The 21,888-nt window shown below is 45.3% G+C and overlaps 1 protein-coding gene across 1 annotated transcript in view; it reads right to left on the reverse strand.

Moving 5' to 3' along the window:
• dclk2a (doublecortin-like kinase 2a) overlaps positions 1-21,888 on the reverse strand; it is a 640,305-nt gene that overhangs the window by 41,895 nt on the left and 576,522 nt on the right. The window contains exon 14 of the mRNA XM_070871479.1: positions 18,215-18,295. Coding sequence (XP_070727580.1) covers positions 18,215-18,295 — 81 coding nt within the window. The remainder of the gene's footprint in view (positions 1-18,214; positions 18,296-21,888) is intronic.

A 21,888-nucleotide genomic window follows, 5' to 3' on the forward strand; every position in this document is an offset into this window, starting at 1 on the left:
TATTAAGGGGTTTAGCAGCTTTGAAAGTAGATAAGTCCCCAGGCCCGGATGAAATGCATTCCAGGCTGTTGAGCCAAGTAAAAGAGGAAATAGCAGAGGTCTTGACCATCATTTTCCAGTCCTCTTTGGATCTGGGCATGGTGCCGAATGATTGGAGGACTGCTAATGTAGTACCCTTGTTTAAGAAGGGAGAAAGGGAAAGGCCGAGTAATTACAGGCCTGTCAGCCTAACTTCAGTGGTGGGAAAATTATTGGAAAAAATCCTGACAGGGTAAATCTACATTTGGAAAGGCAAGGATTAATTAGGGACAGTCAGCATGGATAAGGGAAGATCGTGTTTGACTAACCTGATTGAACTTTTTGAGAAGGTAACCAAGAGGGTCGATGAAGGTAGTGAGTACGATGAAGTATATATGGACTTTAGTCAGACTTTTGATAAGGTCCCACATGGTAGACTGGTCAAGAAGATTAAAGCCCATGCGATACAGGGCAAAGTGGCAAGTTGGATCCAAAATTGACTTGAAGGTAGGAAGCAAAAGGTAATGATCGATGGATGTTTTTGTGACTGGAAGGATGTTTCCAGTGGGGTTCCGCAGGGCTCAGTACTGGGTCCCTTGCTTTTTATGGTATATATCAATGATTTAGATTTGAATATAGGGAGTATGATTAAGAAGTTTGCAGACAACACTAAAATTAGCTGTGTGGTTGATAATGAAGAGGAAAGTCATGGGCTGCAGGAGGATATCAATCTACTGGTCAGGTGGGCAGAGCAGTGGCAAATGGATTTTAATTCAGAGAAATGTGAGGTGATGCACTTTGGGAGGGCTAATAAGGAAAGGGTATACACGTTAAGCGTTAGGCCACTTAATAGTGTAGATGAACAAAGGGACCTTGGAATGCTTGTCCACAAATCCCTGAAAGTAGCAGGCCAGGTGCATAAGGTGGTTAAGAAGGCATACGGAATGCTTGCCTTTTTTGGCCGAGGCATAGAATATAAGAGCAGGGACGTTATGCTTAAATTGTATAATACTTTGGTTAGGCCACAGCTGGAGTAGTGTGTGCAGTTCTGGTCGCCGTATTATAGGAAGGACGTGATTGCAGTAGAGAGGCTGCGGAGGAGATTTACTAGGATGCTGCCTGGAATGGAGAATCTTAGTTATGAGGACAGATTGGATAGGCTGGGTTTGTTCTCATTGGAACAGATGAGGTTGAGAGGAGACCTTATTGAGGTGTACAAAATATTGAGATGCCTGGACATAGTGGATAGTAAGGGCCTATTTCCATTGGTGGAGGGGTCTGTTATGAGGGGGCTTAGTTTTAAGGTGGTTGGTGGAAGGTTTAGAGGAGATTTGATGGGGGGCATCTTTATGGCAGAGGGTTGTGGCGATCTGAACTCACTGTCTGGAAGAGTGGTGAATGCAGAAACCCTCACCACTTTTAAGAGATGGTTGGATGAGCACTTAAAAGTGCCGTAACCTGCAGGGTTGATAATTGTGATTAGACTTGATGTCCTTTTGTTGGACGGCGCAGATATAATGGTAAGTACTGCAGGGAATAGAATACGGCCAGGGTGACCTCCTGGACTAGTTTCGATCGCCTGGTTGGGTCGGAGAGGAATTTTCCCAGATTTTTTCTCCCTAAATTGGTCTGGGTTTTTACCTGGTTTTTGCCTCTCCCAGGAGATCACATGGCTCAGGTTGGGTTGGAGTGTAGAATGTTTCCAGTATAAGGTGTGTCGTAGTTGTGTGAGGCAGACTGGTTGGGCTGGGTGCTCTTTGCCTTTCCGCCATTGTTCATGGGTTTATATGTAATCTTTAGGGCTGCTGACCAAGGGCCGTGCGGCTCTTTGTCGGCTGGTGTGGACATGATGGGCCGAGATGGCCTCCTTCTGCGCTGTAAATTTTTATGTTTCTATATACTTCCTAAAGTTTGGTGCCCAGAACTGTAAACAATACTCCTGCTGAGGCCTAACCATTGATTTGTAAAGGTTTAGCATGACATCCTTGTTTTTGTATTCACTGCCCCTATTTACAAAGCTAAGTATCCCATATGCTTTCTTAGCTGCCTTATTAACTTGCCCTGCTACCTTTAGAGATTCGTGAATATGCACCCCTAGGTCCCTCTGCTCTTGCACTCCTCTCAAAATAGTACCATTTAGATTATACTGCCTCTCCATGTTGTTCCTCCCAAAGTGCATGACTTCACACTTACCTGCATTAAATTGCATTAAATCTGCCATGTGTCTGCCCATTTCACCAGTCTGCCTCAGTTCTCCTGAAGTCTGCTACTATCCTGTTTACAATATATCACATTGGTACATTTTGTATCACCCCCAAACTTCAAAAAGTGCTCCCTATACTCAAATCCAATTTATTTATATATAATAAGAGCAATAGTCCTAATACCGATCCCTTGGGGGCCTGGTTGCATACTTCTCTCCAGTCACGTTCACTACTACTCTCTGCCTCTTATCCCTTAGCCAATTATGTACCCAAGTTACCACCATCTCTTTAATCCCATGTTTACTCCTGATAATCAATTATATTATTTTATTTAGAATGGAAGTAAGACTAAGGGGTCTGTAGTTGCCTATGTCTGTTTTTGGTACCTTCCCAGTGTCCATTGACTCATAATGATTGGTAGTGCCCCACAGATCTCTTCCCTGGTCTTTCTCAGAAGTGTAGGATAAATGTCATCTATCCCTGGAGATTTACTTATTTTGAGCCCCAGTTAGCCTGTCTAGGACTTCCACCTCATTCATAATTAAATCATTGATTTTAACTGGAATATCTTAGTCTGGAGAGAGCATGCTGCTCATGTCAAACCTTGTGAATACTTGGAGGAAGTAGTCATTCAGAGTATCTATGATTTTCTAGCCTCAGCTGCTATGCCTTTCTCCAGTTCACTCTTTGCCCCTCTGTGCACCCTTTATTGTGTTTCTGAATTCTCTTGTATTCATGACACTTTCTCCTCTCTCCCTACCGAATTTGTATAGGCAATTGTTTCTCTTTAAGTCACTTTTAGTTTGCTTGTTAATCTATTTAGATTCACATTTGCTTAGTCTTGGTTTTGAGAAATTATCTGTCCTGAATTCTCAGCATTATATGGGGATTTCTTGTCCACAATCCTGCCAAACTTCAGGCATTGAAGTCTATTGTCATCTGATCGCCCCAAACAGGGTCTCCCTCCCCAGCTCCAGGAGTACTGCTGGTCGGTTCTTCCTGCTCGCCGCGTAATAACAAGAACTTGCATCTATATAGCATCATTAAAGTAGTAAAATGTCCCAAAGCACTTCACAGGAGTCACCTCAGACAGAATCTGACACGGAGGGACATCAGGGGCTAGAAGGACAGATGAACAAAAGCTTGGTCAAAGAGGTAAGTTTTAAAGATCATCTTAAAGGAGAGAGAGGTAGGGTGGCAGAGAGGTTGAGGGTGGGGGACTCCAGAACTTAGAACCTAGAATTGAAAGGAACAGTCAGCAATGGTGGATCGATTAAAATCAGGGATGTGCAAGATGCCAGAATTGGAGGAGCGCAGAGGTCTCAAAGGGCTGTAGAGTTGGAGGAGGTGACTGAGATAGGGAGGGGTACGGCCATGGAAGGATTTAAGCACAATTATGAGAATTTTAAAATTGAGGCATTGCCAGACTGGGATCCAATGTAAGTCAGCAAACACAGGGGTGATAAGATTTGGTGCGAGTTGGGATATGGATAGCAGAGTTTTGGATGAGCTCAAGTTTATGTAGAATGGAAGATGGGAGGCCGGCCATGAGAGCATTGGAATATTCAAGTCTAGAGTTAACAAAGGCATGGATGGGAGTTTCAACAGCAGATGAGCTGAAGCAGGTCTAGCGAGGTTACAGAGGTGAAATTAGTCAGTCTTGCTGATGGAGTGTATACAACATCAGAAGCTCATCTCATACAAGTGAGTATAGCCCGTATCCCTTCATTACGCCCCAGTTACCACCACTTCTGGGGACTGCCACGTGGACAGTGGCGCTAGGCCCCAGGAAACAGCGGTAAAGGCCCAGAGCTCCCCCAATGAAGGGTGAGGAGGGCCTTGTGACATTTTCTTCCTCCTGTTGAATGCTTTGGACTTGACCAAGGTCTTCAAAGGGAACCTTCCTTCGAATCTAACCTTGCTTCTGACCCTTTAGCGTCCCTTGTCACCTTTTCTGATGCTGCAGCATCATCCCTGCTGCAGCACTAAGGACATAAGAACATAAGAAATAGGAGCAGGAGTAGGCCATACGGCCCCTCGAGCCTACTCCTCCATTTAATACAATCATGGCTGATCCGATCATGGACTCAGGTCCACTTCCCTGCCTGCTCCCCATAACCACTTATTCCTTTATCGGTTAAGAAACTGTCTATCTCTGTCTTAAATTTATTCAATGACCCAGCTTCCACAGCTCTCTGAGGCAGCGAATTCCACAGATTTACAACCGTCAGAGAAGAAATTTCTCCTCATCTCTGTTTTAAATGGGCGGCCCCTTATTCTAAGATTATGCCCCCTAGTTCTAGTCTCCCCCATCAGTGGAAACATACACTCTGCATCCACCTTGTCAAGCCCCCTCATAATCTTATACGTTTCAATAAGATCACCTCTCATTCTTCTGAATTCCAATGAGTAGAGGCCCAACCTACTCAACCTTTCCTGATAAGTTAACCCCCTTATCTCCGGAATCAACCTAGTGAACCTTCTCTGAACTGTCTCCAAAGCAACCTTTCTTAAATATGGAAACCAAAACTGTACGCAGTATTCTAGGTGTGGCCTCACCAATACCCTGTATAATTGTAGCAAGACTTCCCTGCTTTTATACTCCATCCCCTCCATCCCCTTTGTAATAAAGGTCAAGATTCCATTGGCCTTCCTGATCATTTGCTGTACCTGCATAGTAGCCCTTTGTGTTTCATGCACCAGGATCCCCAGGTCCTGTTCTACTGCAGCACTTTGAAATTTTTCTCCAGTTATATAATAACTTGCTCTTCGACTTTTTTTCTGCCAAAGTGTATAACCTCACACTTTCCAACATTATTCTCTAGCTGCCAAAATTTTGCCCACTCACTTAGCCTGTCTATGCCCTTTTGCAAGTTTTTTGTGTCCTCCTCATACATATTGCTTTTCCTCCCATCTTTGTATCATCAGCAAACTTTGCTACGTTGCACTTGATCTCTTCATCCAAGTCATTAATATAGATTGTAAATAGTTGGGATCTCAGCACTGATCCCTGCGGCACCCTACTAGTTACTGATTGCCAACCGAGAATGAACCATTTATCCCGACTCTCTGTTTTCTGGTAGTTAAATAATCCTCTATCCATGCTAATATATTACCCTCAACCCTGTAAACTTGTGCAATAACCTTTTTATGTGGCACCTTGTCAAATGCCTTCTGGAAGTCCAAATACACCACATCCACTGGTTCCCCTTTATCCACCCTGTTTGTTACATCCTCAAAGAATTCCAGCAAATTTGTCAAACATGACTTCCCCTTCATAAATCCATGCTGACTCTGCCTGACTGAATTATGCTTTTCCAAATGTCCTGCTAATGCTTCTTTAATAATGGACTCCAACAGTTTCCTAACCACAGATGTTAGGCTAACTGGTCTATAGTTTACTGCTTTTTGTCTGCCTGCTTTTTTAAATAGGGGCATTACATTTGCAATTTTCCAATCTGCTGGGACGTGCCAGAATCCAGGGAAATTTGGTAAATAAAGCATCCACTATCCCTGCCGCTACTTCTCTTAAGACCCCAGGCTGCAAGCCATCAGGTCCAGGGGATTTATCCGCCTTTAGTCCCATTATCTTACTGAGTACCACCTCCTTAGTGATTGTAATTGTGTTAAGTTCCTCCCCCCCCCTCCCATAGCCCCTTGACTATCCACTGTTGGGATATTGTTAGTGTCCTCTACCGTAAAAACATTTGTTCATAGTTTCTGCCATCTCCATGTTCCCCATCACTAATTCCCCGGTCTCGTCCTCTAAGCCACTCTTTTCCTTTTTATATACCTAAAGAAACTCTTGCTCTCTAATTTTATATTTTGTGCTAGTTTACTTTCATAGGGCTCAATTTTGACCCACCCCTTTTTTCGGTGTACTTACTGGAGATGCGCCGCTTTTCTCCGTTCAGTAGTGCGCCGAAAAATTCCTCCTCACTTTGGCAGCTGTCTGGCCTCTCCCCGGTCATTGCGCAGCGTGGCCAGTTGAGTCGGGGGCGGAGCCATCGTCCTGTGCTGAAAACAGTGCCGGGACGTCTGCACATGCACATTGGAGTCGGTTCGCGATGTCCGCGCATGTGCAGTAGGGCTGAAATTTGGCAATCGGCCATTTTTAAAAGGAATTGTAGCTGCTTGTGTTTTGCCATTTGCTTGCTGCAGCCTGTCCGGTGAGTTTACTTCCTGCAGTCTGTGTGTGCTCCAATGTCAGCAGTTCCCGTCCCTATCCCTGGCCGAGTGGTCTCCCGGTGCGTTGTCGTCCTGCACCTATCCCAGGCCGCGTGGCCTCCCGTACTGGCCGGCCCACTGTTAAAGTAGCTGCTTGTGTATTGCCATTTGCTTGCTGCAGCCTGTTGCAGGCTGTCCGGTGCGTTTGCTTCCTGCAGCCGCTGTGTGTGCTTCGATGTCGGCAGTTCAATCGCTCCTGCGCCTATCCCTGGCCAAGTGGTCTCCCGGTGCGTTGTCATCCCGCACCTATCCCAGGCCGCATGGCCTCCCGTACAGGCCGGCCCGCTGCCTTCCCGGGCTAAGTTTTCAGATAAAGGTAGGACTTACTTCAATTTTTTGTTATTGAATGCTTATTACTTTTTGTGCTCTGTTTAGGCTTTGTAAGTCTTGGTGCTTCAGGTGCAAGTTCTCTCCGCTTCCTTCCCGCCCCTATCACAGGATGAATGGCTTCCAATGTACCTATTTGCGCTGATTTCTTAACTCTCTGCAAGGGTTTTCTGAAGTGGCCACATACGCTGGCCTAAGTAGATTTGTAGTAACTATTAGCTGACCAAAGTGGCCTAAATGGCCAAAACTGGTGTAGGTGGCTGGTAATGCCCCCTTGTGAGAAAAACTAAACCAAACTAAAAAAATCATAACTAACTCACTTACACTGGCACAAATTGAATGTGCAAAATGGGGATGTTTAAGATACGCCAGAAAAATCAAGTTACTCCAAAAAAAACGGAGCAACTCCTGGCCAAAATTGAGCCCATTGTCTATCTTCCCTTTCTTAATCATTTTTTTAGGTTTTTTTTAGCTGGCTTTTAAAAGTTTCCCAATCTTCTGTCCTCCCACTAGTTTTGGCCAGTTTGTATACCCTTGTTTTTAATTCGATACCATCCTTTATTTCTTTAGTTAGCCACGGATGGCTATCTTTTCTTTTACACCCTTTCCTCCTCACTGGAATATATTTTTCTTGAGAGTTATGAAATATCTCTTTAAATGTATGTCACTGTTCATCAACCATCCTACACTTTAATCTATTTTCCCAGTCCAATTTAGGCAACTCTGCCCTCATACCTTTGTAGTCTCCTTTATTTAAGCTTAGTACGCTGGGTTGAGATCCAACTTTCTCGTCCTCCATCTGAATCTGAAATTCAATCATGCTATGGTCACTCATTCCAAGGGGATCCTTTACTAGGAGATTGTTTATTAATCCTGTCTCATTACACAGGACCAGATCTAAGATAGCCTGTCCGCTGGTTGGTTCCATTACATACTGCTCAAAGAACTTGTCCCTTATGCACTCTATGAACTCTTCCGCAAGGCTACCCTGACCAATGTGATTTGTCCAATCAATATCGAGGTTAAAATCACTCATGGTAATTGCTGTTCCCTTTTTACAAGCCCCCACTATTTCTTGGTTTATACTCCGACCAACAGAGTTGCTACTGTTAGGGGGCCTATAGACTACGCCTACCAGTGACTTTTTTTCCCTTATTATTCCTTAACTCGACCCAAACTGTTTCAACATCCTGATCATTTGAGCCAATATCATTTCTCACTATTGCAGTGATTCTATCCTTTATCAATAGAGCTACCCCATCTCCTTTTCCTTTCTGTCTGTCCTTCTGAATTGTGAAATACCCCTGAATGTTTAGTTCCCAATCTTGGTCATTTTGTAACCACGTCTCAGTTATGGCTACCAGATCATACCCATTTGTAACTATTTGTGCCAACAGCTTATCTAATTTGTTACGAATGCTGCGTGCATTCAGATAAAGAGTTTTTAAAAGTGTTTTCTTACCATTTTCTCCTGCTATGGCCCCAGTTTCAGATACACTCTTATGTTTATAGATTCTGTTCCTTCCTGTCACGTTCTGGTTTTCATTTCCCCCAATGCTACCCTGCTCTGTTGCCTTCACCTTGTTCTTTGAGTTTTTAGGTTTCTGCTCACCTGAACCCTCTCTCCCACTAAGTAGTTTAAAGCTCTCTCTGCAGCCCTAGTTATTCAGTTCGCCAGGACCCTAGCCCCAGCATGTTCCAAGTGGAGTCTGTCCCGATGGAACAGCTCCCTCCTAGCCCAGTACTGGTGTCAGTGCCCTAGGAACCAAAACTCATTTCTCCCACACCAGTCTTTGAGCCACGAGTTTAGCTCTCTGATCTTATTTACCCTATGTAAATTTGTTCATGGCTCGGGTAGTAATCCAGAGATTATAATCTTTGTGGTTCTGCTTTTTAATTTGGCCCTTAGCTGCTCATAATCCCTCAGCAGAACCTTCTTGTCTATCCTATCTATGTTGTTGGTACCCACGTGGACCATGACAACTGGATCTACCCCTTCCCATTCCAAGTTCCTCTCCAGCCCTGAGGAGATGTCCTTAACCCTGGCACCGGGCAGGCAACACAGCCTTCGGGACTCACACTCACAGCTGCCGAGAACTGTATCTATCCCCCTAATGATACTGTCCCCTACTACTACATTGTTTCTTTTTACTCCCCCGCTTGAATGGCCTCCTGTACCACGATGCTGTGGTCAGTTTGCTCATCCTCCCTGCAGTCCCTGCTCTCGTTCACACAGGGAATAAGCGCCTCGAATCTGTTGGACAAGAGCAAGGGCCAAGGCTTCTCCATCACTAACTCCTGGATCCCCATACCTTCCTCACTCATAGTCACACCCTTATGTCCTTGACCACTAGCCAAATCTGAGTTACTTAACCTAAGGGGTGTGACTACTCCCGGAACACAGTGTCCAGGTAACTCTCACTCTCCCTGATGTGTCGCAGTGCCTGCAGCTCGGACTCCAGCTCATCAATGTGGAGCCGAAGTTCCTTGAGCCGCAGATGTGGTCACCGCGGACCTCAACGGGGTCCACCAGCTCCCACATGTTGTAGCACTGACACATCACCTGTCCTGCCATCTTAATGTATTTAATTAATTAATTACGTAGTCCCACCAATGCCACTGAATGCTAACCCTTGCCATTGATGGGCTCCCTCTCAATGGTGGGATACCACCAGAAGCCTGCTGTTGCATATGTAATGAGTTCTGAAGCAGGAAAATAAATCAGGTTTAGGGTAATATGTTGGGGCAGGCAAAGGTCTCACCTCAACCAGGTACTCCACCCAGAGAAGAATCCCCCTGACATCTGTAAAGATTCTACTTGTCTTCTATTGAAGTGATACTGGACATCATCCCACAATTTAATTGCTTTAGTTACTCCATCATCTCATCAAATTAAGGGCTGGATTTTCGGCTTTTGCGATTTCGGGGCGGTAGTGATGGCGGGGCGGTCCTGTTATTGGCAGGAAAAAGTTTATGCCCTTGGCTGCAAAATTCAGCAGAAAGTGAGTTTCCATGATCGGGGGCGCAAAATCAGGTGTTACACTAGCGAGTTTTTCTGCCGCAACCGAAAATCATGGCGTTAAAAAAGATCTACATTTCGCTCATGCGCAGACGCGTTCCCGGGCCCAGGCGAAACTTCAGGGCGCGGCAATTTCCTTTGCACATGCGCAGATGCACCGGCCCACTTCCATCACAGCTGGAGAGATGGCGCAGCAGGAGGGAAGACAGAGGGCACGCCGCTTCTCTGCAATGGCTGCTGAGACATTAGTGCAGGCCATAGAGAGGAGGTGGCCTGCACTGCATCTGGTGGGTGGAAGAAGGCCGTGCCCAGTGTCTTTAAAAGAATATGGAGGGACATAGCCCAGGAGGTATCAGCGGCAGGGACGATGGTTAGAACTGCCACCGAGTGCCGCAAGAAGTTCATCGACCTCACAGGGATCCTCAGGGTGAGTACCCTTTACATTTATGCACCCTGCCATGGTTTCAAGATCACTGTCTCTCACAATGTTAAGTTTTTGATGGAGCTGGCCCTTCTCTGTGTTCCAGGCCCTGGTGTGAATTGGGGAAGCCACCTGAAAGCCACAGGCTCACTTCTGCAGCCATGCCCTCTGCATTCAGGATGCACGTACCCTCTTGCCTCATAATCATTTTGAAGGGTTTGATGACTCTGAGCTCCTGACCCCAGTGGCTTGCTGCAATGCCCAACGGGAGGGGAAACTCGGAGGCCAGCTCCCTGGAGGGTGTGTCAGCACAGTAGTCCTAACAGTTAGCCTAACATGTCATTGGGAAAATGCTGGAGTCCATTATTAAGGAAGTAGTAGCAGGTCATTAAGAAAATCATACAATCAAGCAGAGTCAAAATGAGTTTATGAAAATGAAATCATGTTTGACAAATTTGCTAGAGTTCTTTGAGCAGGGTGGATAAAGGGGAACCAGTAGATGTCGGGTATTTGGATTTCCAGAAGGCATTCGATAAGGTGCCACATAAAAGGTTACTACTCAAGATAAGAGCTCACGGGGTTGGGGTAATATATTATCATGGATAGAGGATTGGTTATCTAACAGAAAAGAGAGTCGGGATAAATGGGTCATTTTCAGGTTGGTAAACTGTAACTAGTGGGGTGCCACAGGAATCCGTGCTAGAGCCGCAACTATTTACAATCTATGTAGCCAAATTTGCTGATGATACAAAGATAGGTGGGAAAGCAACTTGTGAAGAGGACACCAAGGATCTGCAAAGGGATATGGATAAGTTAAGTGAGTGGGCAAAAATTTGGCAGATGGAGTATAATGTGGGAAAATGTGAGGTTGTCCACTTTGGTAGGAAGAATAAAAAAGCAAATTATTATTTAAATGGAGATAAACTACAATATGCTATGGTACAGAGGGATCTGTGGGTCCTTGTACATGAAACGCAAAAAGTTAGCATGCAAGTACAGCAAGTAAATAGGAAGGCAAATGGGATGGAGTCATCATCATAGGCAGTCCCTCGAAGCGAGGATGACTTGCTTCCACGCCAAAAAGGGATGAGTTTACAGGTGTTTCAATGAAGGACCTAATATTCCAGGTCGCGAGCTACATCCTGAAGGGTGGAAGATGCCTGTGCATGGATTTTTTGGGAAAGTCTTGCTACAACTGTACATTGGTTTTGATCTCCTTATTTAAGGAGGGATATACTTGCTTTGGAGGCAGTTCAGAGAAGGTTCACTAGGTTGATTCCTGAGATGAAGGGGTTGTCTTATGAAGAAAGGTTGAGCAGGTTGGGCCTACACTCATTGGAGTTTAAAAGAATGTGAGGTGATCTTATTGAAACATATAAGATTCTGAGGGGGCTTGACGGGTAGATGCTGAGAGGATGTTTCCCCTCGTGGGGGAATCTAGAACTACGGGGCATAGTTTCAGAATAAGGGGTTGCCCATTTAAAACAGAGATGAGGAGAAATTTCTTCTCTCAGAAGGTCGTGAATCTGTGGAATTCTCTGCCCCAGAGAGCTGTGGAGGCTGGGTGATTGAATATATTTAAGGTAGCGATAGACAGATATTTGAACGATAGGGGAGTGTCAAGGGTTATGGGGAGAGGGCAGGAAAGTGGAGTTGAGGCCAAGATCAGATCAGCCATGATCTTATTGAATGGAGGAGCAGGCTCAAGGGGCCAAATAGCCTACTCCTGCTACTATTTCTTATGTTCCTGATGAGAGACAGGCAGACATGGACCTGGACTTGGTGGCTAAGTCCAGGGAGAACACGGAAATGCACCGCCAGCTCATGGGTGCATTGGTAGTGTCCCGCAGAACATAGACGCATTTGCTGTGAATGTGGCCGAGGCCGCCTCACGCATTGTCCGTGCATCTGAAGACTTCAGCGAGCCCATCTTTGTGTGCTCACTCTGGCAGATGGGCTCCAGCAGTGACAGTGGAGTTCCAGATTGCATGACACATGTCATGAGTGATGTTGCAGCATTGATTGCATCGCTGGCACAAGCTACGCTGCAGCTTGGTGATGTCATGTGAACACTGACTGCTGCCATCCTCTGTGTTCCCCACTGTCCAACGGGGAAGTGATGGTGCTGAAGCAGGCTAGCAAGTTGTGGTCACACATCATGCTCCAGATGCTGAGGCCCAGCCCGGTGTGAGTGTCAGTGGTCTCCAGGAAATGGAAGGTGCTGTCCTTCCTCAAGATGTCAGCATTCCGGCTCCTACCACTGAATCTCCGACCTTGCACCTAAGGCGGTCCACTCCGATCCATCAGAGAATGCTGTCACCAATGCTGAGGCGCAGCAGTGCGCAGCCGGGCCTTCCAGGCCCAGAATTGGTCCAGGGCATCGTCCCAAGCTGTCTGCACTGTCTGGCCCACCAACACAGCAGCCCTCAAGCTGTAGGCATTGAGGCCTCTTTAAGGAGGAGTAGCAGGCATGGGAGGGGGATGAAAGGAAGGGGGAAAACCTCAAGGGCAAGTAGCATTAAGGGATGGGACAACATTGTAGAGCTGCCCTGAGTTATTGTTGTGGTGCATGTAAATAGTTGAGTTGAATTAATTCACTTCATTGTTCTTGGGTGCCTTGCAGCAGAATGCTGTTTATTGTATGGTTTTGTTTTGGTGGGGGGGACTGTTTGTTACTTTGTTGGAATAAAATGTCACTTTGACCCTTTGGCATTGGTGTCGTGTGTATCTTTCCAAAATTCACCGGAGATGTGCCTTTATGGTGGCACATTGCATGACCAGTATTGGGCTGCATCCCTCAGCTCCCTCCATTTAAGAGAACTGATCCATTATGAGCTGACGACTTGCGGCTCTTGGTCTGGCAGTATCTCCACGTGACCTCTCCTGTGGATGGGGTGGCTGTCCAATCGGGGCATCGCCATGCTCTTCTTCGTCGTCCTCCTCCTCCTGAGGTGGGCCTGCAATCCCCACTGGTAATGCCTGGCTCCTCCTGATGGTCAAGTTGTGCATCATGCAGCACACCACAATAAATTCGGAGACCTGTTGAGGGGAGTATTGAAGGCTGTCTCCAGAGTGGTCCTGGCATCGGAATCGCTGCTTGAGCTCCCCAATTGTTTGTTTGATGATATTGCGGGTGGCTGCATGACTCTCATTGTAGCATTGCTCCGCTTCTGTGGTGGGGTTGCGGAGGGGGTTGGCGGGGAGGGGGGGGGGGTTCATGAGCCAGGTGGCTAGGCCGTATCCTTTGTCCCAGAGCAGCCAGCTGCGCTGTTCCCTTGGTTGCTGAAATAATTGTGAGACACTGCTCTCATGCAAGATGAAAGCATTATGTACACTCCCTGGATAGCAGGCATTGACTGCGAGGATGAGTTGCACACCAGCTGCATGTTTAGGGAGTGGTATCCCTTTCGGTTTCTGAATACCTCTGCGATGTGGAATGGTACTCGCAAAGCTATGTGTGTGCAGTCAATGGCTCCTTGAACCCTCGGGAAGCCCGCAATTCTGCCAAACCCATATGCCCGCTTATTCTGGCTGTCCCTGCTCATTAGGAAATTTATGAAGTCCATTCTGCGGGCGTGGAGAGCCTTTGTGACGTAGTGAATGCAGCGATGTGCAGCATATTGAGAGATGCTGCATATGTCCCCTGCTGCTGCCTGGAAGGAGCCGGAGGCATAGAATGCCAGCGCCACAATCACCTTCACTGCGACGGGCAGCACAGTCCTGTTGGCGCTGTAAGGCTGCAGGTCTCTCTATAGGAGATGGCATACCGGAAGCGCAGCCTTTTCACACAATGCTCCTCAGAGAGCTGGAGGTTTGAGCATTGGTGCCCGTGGGGGGATAAGCCCTCCTCCCCAGATGTCTTTGGCATCTCCTCATCTGTAGACCAGCATGGCCAAGAGCCCTTCTTCTATCTTGACACCGCCTAGCAGTAGCATGGAGCACCGAGTGTAATATAGCCAAGTTTGCTGATTATACAAAGATGAGTGGGAAAGCAAGTTGTGAGGAGGACACAAAAATCTGCAAAGGGATATAGACAGGCTAAGTAAGAGGGCAAACATTAGGCAGATGGAGTATAATGTGGGAAACTGTGATGTTATCCACTTTGGTAGGAAAAATAAAAAAGCAAATTATTATTTAAATGGAGAGAGATTACAAAATGCTGCAGTACAGAGGGACCCGGGGGTCCTTGTGCATGAAACATAAAAAGTTAGTATGCAGGTACAGCAAGTAATCAGGAAGGCAAATGGAATGTTGGCCTTTATTGCAAGGGGGATGGAGTATAAAAGCAGAGAAGTCCTGCTACAACTGTACAGGGTATTGGTGAGGCCACAGCTAGAGTACTGTGTACAGTTTTGGTCTCCGTATTTAAGGAGGGATATAATTGCATTGGAGGCTGTTCAGAGAAGGTTCACTAGGTTGATTACTGAGATGAAGGGGTTGACTTATGAAGAAAGGTTGAGCAAGTTGGCCTTATACTCATTGGAGTTTAGAAGAATGAGAGGTGATCTTTTGAAACATTTAAGATAGCGAGGGGCTCGACAAGGTAGATGCAGAGAGGATGTTTCCACTCGTGGGGGAATCTAGAACTAGGGGCCAAAGTTAAGAATAAGGGATCGCCCATTTAGAATGGAGATGAGGAGGAATTTCTTCTATTGAAATAAGATGCTGAAACTGGAGGCCATTGTGGCAGGAGGGAACATCAGAAACATGACTTGATCCAGAAGATGGAAATGGATACAACATTCAGGATAGATAGGGTTTAGAAAGGACAGCGTTATACAAAAAAGGAGGTGGTGTTGCAGCATCCCTGCTGCAGCACCACTGGATATTCCGTGTTGGCATTGGTAGGCTCCCTCTCAACAGCAGGAACACCTGGGAGGTAAAAGAAGTTGAATCTGTGGGAGGCAGAAAACTACCAAATGAGCTGTTCTGGTTAGTTGTTTCTAACGTGTGAAAAGAGGATCATTTTCTCCACGGAAAGATAGGAAGGGTATGTGAGACCAGAAAAGCTAACTTAATATAAGACTTCAATCAATCTAATATATCCTGGGAAAAGTCAAGTGTTATAGAGTAGGAGTATTTAAAAAAGGAGGCAGACAAAAAGCAGTAAACTATATACCGGTTAGCATGACATCTGTCGTTGGGGAAATGCTGGAGTCCATTATTAAGGAGGCATTAGCGAGACATTTGGAAAAGCATGATTCAATCAAGCAGAGTCAGCATGGTTTTATGAAAGGGAAATCATGTTTGACAAATTTGCTGGAGTTCTTTGAGGATGTAACGACTAGGGTGGATAAGGGGGAACCAGTGGATGTGATGTATTTGGATTTCCAGAAGGCATTCGTTAAGGTTACTATACAAGATAAAAGCTCACAGGGTTGGGGATAATATATTAGTATGGATAGAGGATTAGCTAACTAACAGAAAACAGAGAGTCGGGATAAATGGATCATTTTCCAGTTGGCAAACAGTGATTAGTGGGGTGCTGCAGGGATCAGTGCTGGGTCCTCAACTATTTACAATTTATATTAATGACTTGAATGAAAGGACCGAGTGTAATGTAGCCAAGTTTGCTGATGATACAAAGTTGGGTGGGAAAGAAAATTATGAGGAGGACACAAAAAATCTGCAAAGTGATATAGACAGGCTAAGTGAGTGGGCAAACATTTGGCAGATGGATTATAATGTGGGAAAATGTGAGGTTATCCACTTTGGCAGAAATAATAGAAAAACAAATTATAATTTAGAATTGTAATGAAGAAGCATTGCAAAGTGCTGCAATACAGAGAGACCGGGGGGTCCTTTAGCAGGAAACACTAAAAATTAGTATGCAGGTACAGCAGGTAGTCAGGAAGGTAAATGGAATGTTGGCCTTTATTGCAAGGGGGATGGAGTATAAAAGCAGAGCAGTCCTGGTACAACTGTACAGTGTATTAGTGAGCCACACCTGGAGTACTGCGTACAGTTTTGGTCTCTGTATTTAAGGAAGGATATACTTGCTTTGGAGGCTGTTCAGAGAAAGTTCACTAGGTTGATTCCGGTGATGAGGGGGTTAACTTATGAGGATAGGTTGAGTAGGTTGGGCTTATACACATTGGAGTTCAGAAGAATGAGAGGTGATCTTATTGAAACTTATAAGATTATGAGGGGGCTTGATAGGGTGGATGCAGAGAGGATATTTCCAGTCATAGGGGAAACTAAAACTAGGGGACATAGTCTTAGAATAAGGGGTCGCCCATTTAAAACTGAGATGAGGAGGAATTTCTTCTCTCAGAGGGTTGTAAATCTATGGAATTCTCTGCCTCAGAGAGCTGTGGAGGCTGGGTCATTGAATATATTTAAGGCAGAGATAGACAGATTTTTGAGTGATAAGGGAGTAAAGGGTTATAGGGTGCGGGCAGGGAAGTGGAGCTGAGTCCATGGTCAGATCAGCCATGATCTTATTGAATGGTGGAGCAGGTTCGAGGGGCCAAATGGCCTACTCCTGCTCCTATTTCTTATGAGGATAGGTTACATAAGAACATAAGAAATAGAAGCAGGAGTAGGCCTTTTGGCCCCTCGAACATGCTCCACCATTCAATAAGATTATGGCTGATCTGATCATAGGCTCAACTCCACTTCCCTGCCCGCTCCCCATAACCCTTTACTCCCTTACCACTCAAAAATCTGTCTATCTCTGCCTTAAATATATTCAATGACCCAGCCTCCACAGCTCTCTGAGGCAGAGAATTCCATAGATTTACAACCCTCTGAGAGAAGAAATTCCTCTTCATCTAAGTTTTAAATGGGCGACCCCTTATTCTAAGACTATGTCCCCTAGTTTTAGTTTCCCCTATGACTGGAAATATCCTCTCTGCATCCACCTTGTCGAGCCCCCTCATTATCTTATAAGTTTCAATAAGATCACCTCTCATTTTTCTGAACTCTAATGTGTATAAGCCCAACCTACTCAACCTATCCTCATAAGTTAACCCCTCATCACCGGAATCAACCTAGTGAACCTTCTCTAAACAGCCTCCAATGCAAGTATATCCTTCCTTAAATACAGAGACCAAAACTGTATGCAGTACTCCAGGTGTGACCTCACCAATACCCCGTACAGTTGTACCAGGACTTCTCTGCTTTTATACTCCATTCCCCTTGCAATAAAGGCCAACATTCGATTTGCCTTCCTGACTACTTGCTGTACCTGCATACTAACTTTTTGTGTTTCATGCACAAGGATCCCCAGGTCTCTCTGTACTGCAGCACTTTGCAATGTTTCTCCATTTAAATTATAATTTGCTTTTTTAATTATTTCTGCCAAATTCTGGGTCATTTACAAATACTGGATCAAGATCAGCATCACCTCTTGGTGGCTTCCTTGAAGTACTGGCTCAAAAAGCAGGCATGTAATATATCTACCAACTCCTACTCTATAACACTTGACTTTTCCCAGGATATATTAGATTGATTGAAGTCTTATATTAAGTTAGCTTTTCTGGTCTCACATACCCTTCCTATCTCTTCATGGAGAAAATGATCCTCTTTTCACACGTTAGAAACAACTAACCAGAACAGCTCATTTGGTAGTTTTCTGCCTCCCACAGATTCAACTTCTTTTACCTCCCAGGTGTTCCTGCTGTTGAGAGGGAGCCTACCAATGCCAACACGGAACATCCAGTGGTGCTGCAGCAGGGATGCTGCAACACCACCTCCTTTTTTGTATAACGCTGTCCTTTCTAAACCCTATCTATCTTGAATGTTGTATCGATTTCCATCTTCTGGATCAAGTCATGTTTCTGATGTTCCCTCCTGCCACAATGGCCTCCAGTTTCAGCATCTTATTTCAAGTAGATTAGGCTTGGGCCAGACAGAAAATGCAATTTGAATTTTTAATACTACAACGCAATGGTGCACTTGCTGTCACCGTTTATATGGCTCATATATCCCGTGGTACATTTTGGTGCAGCCAATTCAAATGGTCTGTATTTCTCACAGTATTATCTCGATACTCACAGCCACCCAGGGATGTGTCAGAACTTTCTCAGCCGTGTACCGTGCCTCAATGTTCACCTGCAGCATTCGGCTAATCAATTCCTGCAACAAAGTGACAGCACTGAAGCCAGAGGCATTTACAGTCAGAAGAAAACAGATTTGAGGTAGCTATAGTGTGCTCCAAATAACCATTTGCAGCTTCTAAATCATTTTACTGGTAATGGCTACTTTACAGAAACTGCACATCACTTACATCATCTGTTGCATAGGATTACATAGGATATATAGCACAGAAACAGGCCATTTGGTCCAACCAGTCCATGCTGGTATTTATGCTCCACTCAAGCCTGCTCCTCTTATTCCTCATCCAACTATCAGCATAACCCTTCATTCCCATCTCCCTCACATGCTTATCTAGATTCCCCTTAAATATATCAATATTATTCACCTCAACCACTCCCTGTGGTAGTGAGTTCCACACTCTCATCAATCTCTGGGTAAAGAAGTTTCTTCTAAATTCTCTATTTGATTTCTTGGTAACTATCTTATATTAATAGCCTCTAGTTTTGCTCTTCACCACAAGTGAAAACATTCTCTCTGTGTCTACTCTATCAAAACCTTTCATAACTTTAAAGACCTCTATTAAGTCACCCCTCCGCTTTCTCTTTTCAAGTGAAAAGTGACTCAGCATGTTCATCCTTTTCTGATAGGTATAACCTCGCAATTCTGGTATCATCCTTGTGCATTTTTTTGACACACTCCAATGCCTCTATATCATTTTTATAATATGGAAACCAGAATTGTACGTAGTACTCCAAGTGTGTTTTATATTTGTATCAAACAGCCACTGAATTCAGTAATCAGCAGCACTCATTTCAGATGAGACTCAATAGGCAAGATATGCACTGTGCAAGAAAATGATTTTCCTGCTCTCTCATTTGCAACCAGAAAAATAAATGGCCATAAATCCCTGAGGTAATCGTCTTATTGTTGAGAACTGGCCTTATCACCCAGTCATTCCTGCATTAGAAGAATAAACGAGAAGTGCAGCAGCTGAGAAGTTCAGTCCATCAGCAGCCCAACTGCGCCAATAAAAGATATACATGGGCACGAATTTGGTGAAACCCAAGTTCCGCCCGTTTTTCGGCGATCCCCAGGCGTGCTTGTTTTTTTATTGCCCGGTAGCGCTGGGACCGAGTGGGCAGGAGTTTCAGCCCGCTTTTCTCAGCGATAGCGGAAGCAGAGTGCAGCGGGCGGGAGTGTAATGCAGTGGGCGGTATGCGGCGGAGTGACTATCGACTTGGGAATCTTCGGCTCCCGAGTTGTGCACATGCGCGGGTGGCTGTCAAGTTCTGCCCCCCACCCCCCAAGAGGCATCGACAAGAGGTCAGAGACTGCCAGCCTGAGATCACTGTGGGGCAGGGTGGGAGAGGGATCTCTGTGGGGGTGGGAGAGAGAGTGAGACTGCTGTGCGCGGGGCGGAGGGGGGTGGAAGAGTGAGATCGCTATGGGGGGGCGGGGGGGGAAGTGATCGCTTTGGGGTGAGAGAGACTGGGGATGGGGGAGAGACTGGGGATGGGAGAGAGACTGGGGATGGGGGAGAGACTGGGGATGGGAGAGAGACTGGGAATGGGGGAGAGACTGGGGATGGGAGAGAGACTGGGGATGGGGAGAGACTGGGGATGGGGGAGAGACTGGGGTAGGGAGAGAGACTGGGGTGGGGAGAGAGACTGGTGGGGGGGGGAAGAGAGAGACTGTGGGGGGGTTGGGTAGAGAGACTGGGGAATGTGAGAGACTAGTGAGTGAGAGAGACGAAAGGAATAAATAAAACTTTATTAGACCATTTATATTATCCATTTAAAAATACATCAAACTGTGGAGAACTATAAAGATTGGTTCCATATTTACGAAAGGATATACTTGCTTTGGAGGCAGTTCAGAGAAGGTTCACTAGGTTAATTCTGGGGATGAGGGGGTTGACTTATGAGGAAAGGTTGAGTAGGTTGGGCCTGTACTCATTGGAGTTCAGAAGAATGAGAGGTGATCTTATCAAAACGTATAAGATTATGAGGGGGCTTGACAAGTGGGTGCAGAGAGGATGTTTCCACTGATGGGGGAGACTAGAACTAGGGGACATGATCTTAGAATAAGGGGCCGCCCATTTAAATCAGAGATGAGGAGGAATTTCTTCTCTCAGAGGGTTGTAAATCTGTGGAATTTGCTGCCTCGGAGAGCTGCGGAAGCTGGGACATTGAATAAATTTAAGACAGAAATAGACAGTTTCTTGAGCAATAAGGGGAGAAGGGGTTATGGGGAGCGGGCGGGGAAGTGGAGCTGAGTCGATGATCAGATCAGCGATGATCATATTGAATGGCGGAGCAGTTCAAGGGGCCGAATGGCTTACTCCTGTTCCTATTTCTTATATTCTTATGTATCTGTGTAATATAAAACAAACCTGTCAGATCTGTGTCCATACCGTCTACTTAAGATCCACTTAAGATCCAGTAAGACCTGCTTTTTCAGGACAGTATTAAGGTCCTGTGGTAAACGGATCTTAATGATGAAACTTCCATTTTGGGTGGTATTTGGGCAGTAATATATGGGCGGACAGTATTGAATACTGCCCGGTGTTAATGACTGGAATTTACCGCCGGGCGGTATCTGTTTTTTTTAGATAAAACTTGTATTTCTGGGCGGTAATTGGGTGGTAATTGGGTGTTAGTGGGCGTTAAGTTGTTGAATTTCGGGCCCACAGTCAATGTCTTTTTACCTCTCTTTTAAACACCTCAATTTATTCTCTGTTTATGACCTTCTGGGTGAATTCATTTCAAATTTTCACAACCCTTTTTGTGAAGAAATATTTTTCTGAATTTGCTTTCAATTGCCTTGGTTTAATTTTAAGATTGTATCCTCATGTTCTGGCTTCTACTAGAGGGAAGAGTCATTCTCTATCGAGTTTACACCTGGGGAATGAGTCTTCTCTCTAGTAGAGAAGATGCTGAAATTTTCTCTGACCATATAGAGCAGACCTCAATAGGTGAGCCTGTTTCATAAGGTGTTTCTGAAAGCAGATTATAACTAAATCTTTAAATCTGCACCCATCCAATACAAACACATTTCAATGTTTTGACAAGACTTTTATGTGTGTGTGTGTGTGTGTGTGTGCGCATTGGCAAAAAAAACTAGGATCAACAACAAAAACAACTTGCATTTATATAGCACTTTTAACATGGCAAAAGCATTCCAAACCACTTCACAGGACAGTTATCAGATAAAATCTGACACCGAGCCACATAAAGAGATATTAGAACAGATGATTAAAAGCTTGGTCAAAGAGATAGGTTTTAGGAAGAGACTAAAAGGAGGAGAGAAAGCTAGAGGCTTAGGGAGAGAATTCCAGAGCTTAGCGCCTAAGTAGCTGAAGGCACGGCTGGCAGAATTGGAAGAGCGCAGAGATCTCGGAGGGTTGTAGGGCTAGAGGAGGTTACAAGCGATAGGGTGTGGCAAAGCCATGGAGGGATTTGAAAACAAGGATGAGAATTTTAAAATTGAGGTGATGCCTGACCATGAGCCAATGTTGGATCAGTGAGCACGTGAGTGATGTTATGTAGGTGAAAGGAGGTGATTGTTTTGATGGAGAGAATATGTGGTTGGAAGCTCAGCTAGGCTCAAATAAGACACCAAGGTTGCAAATA

The sequence above is a fragment of the Pristiophorus japonicus genome, chromosome 2, assembly GCF_044704955.1.
Source record: "Pristiophorus japonicus isolate sPriJap1 chromosome 2, sPriJap1.hap1, whole genome shotgun sequence".
Classification (NCBI taxonomy): Eukaryota; Metazoa; Chordata; class Chondrichthyes; family Pristiophoridae; genus Pristiophorus; species Pristiophorus japonicus.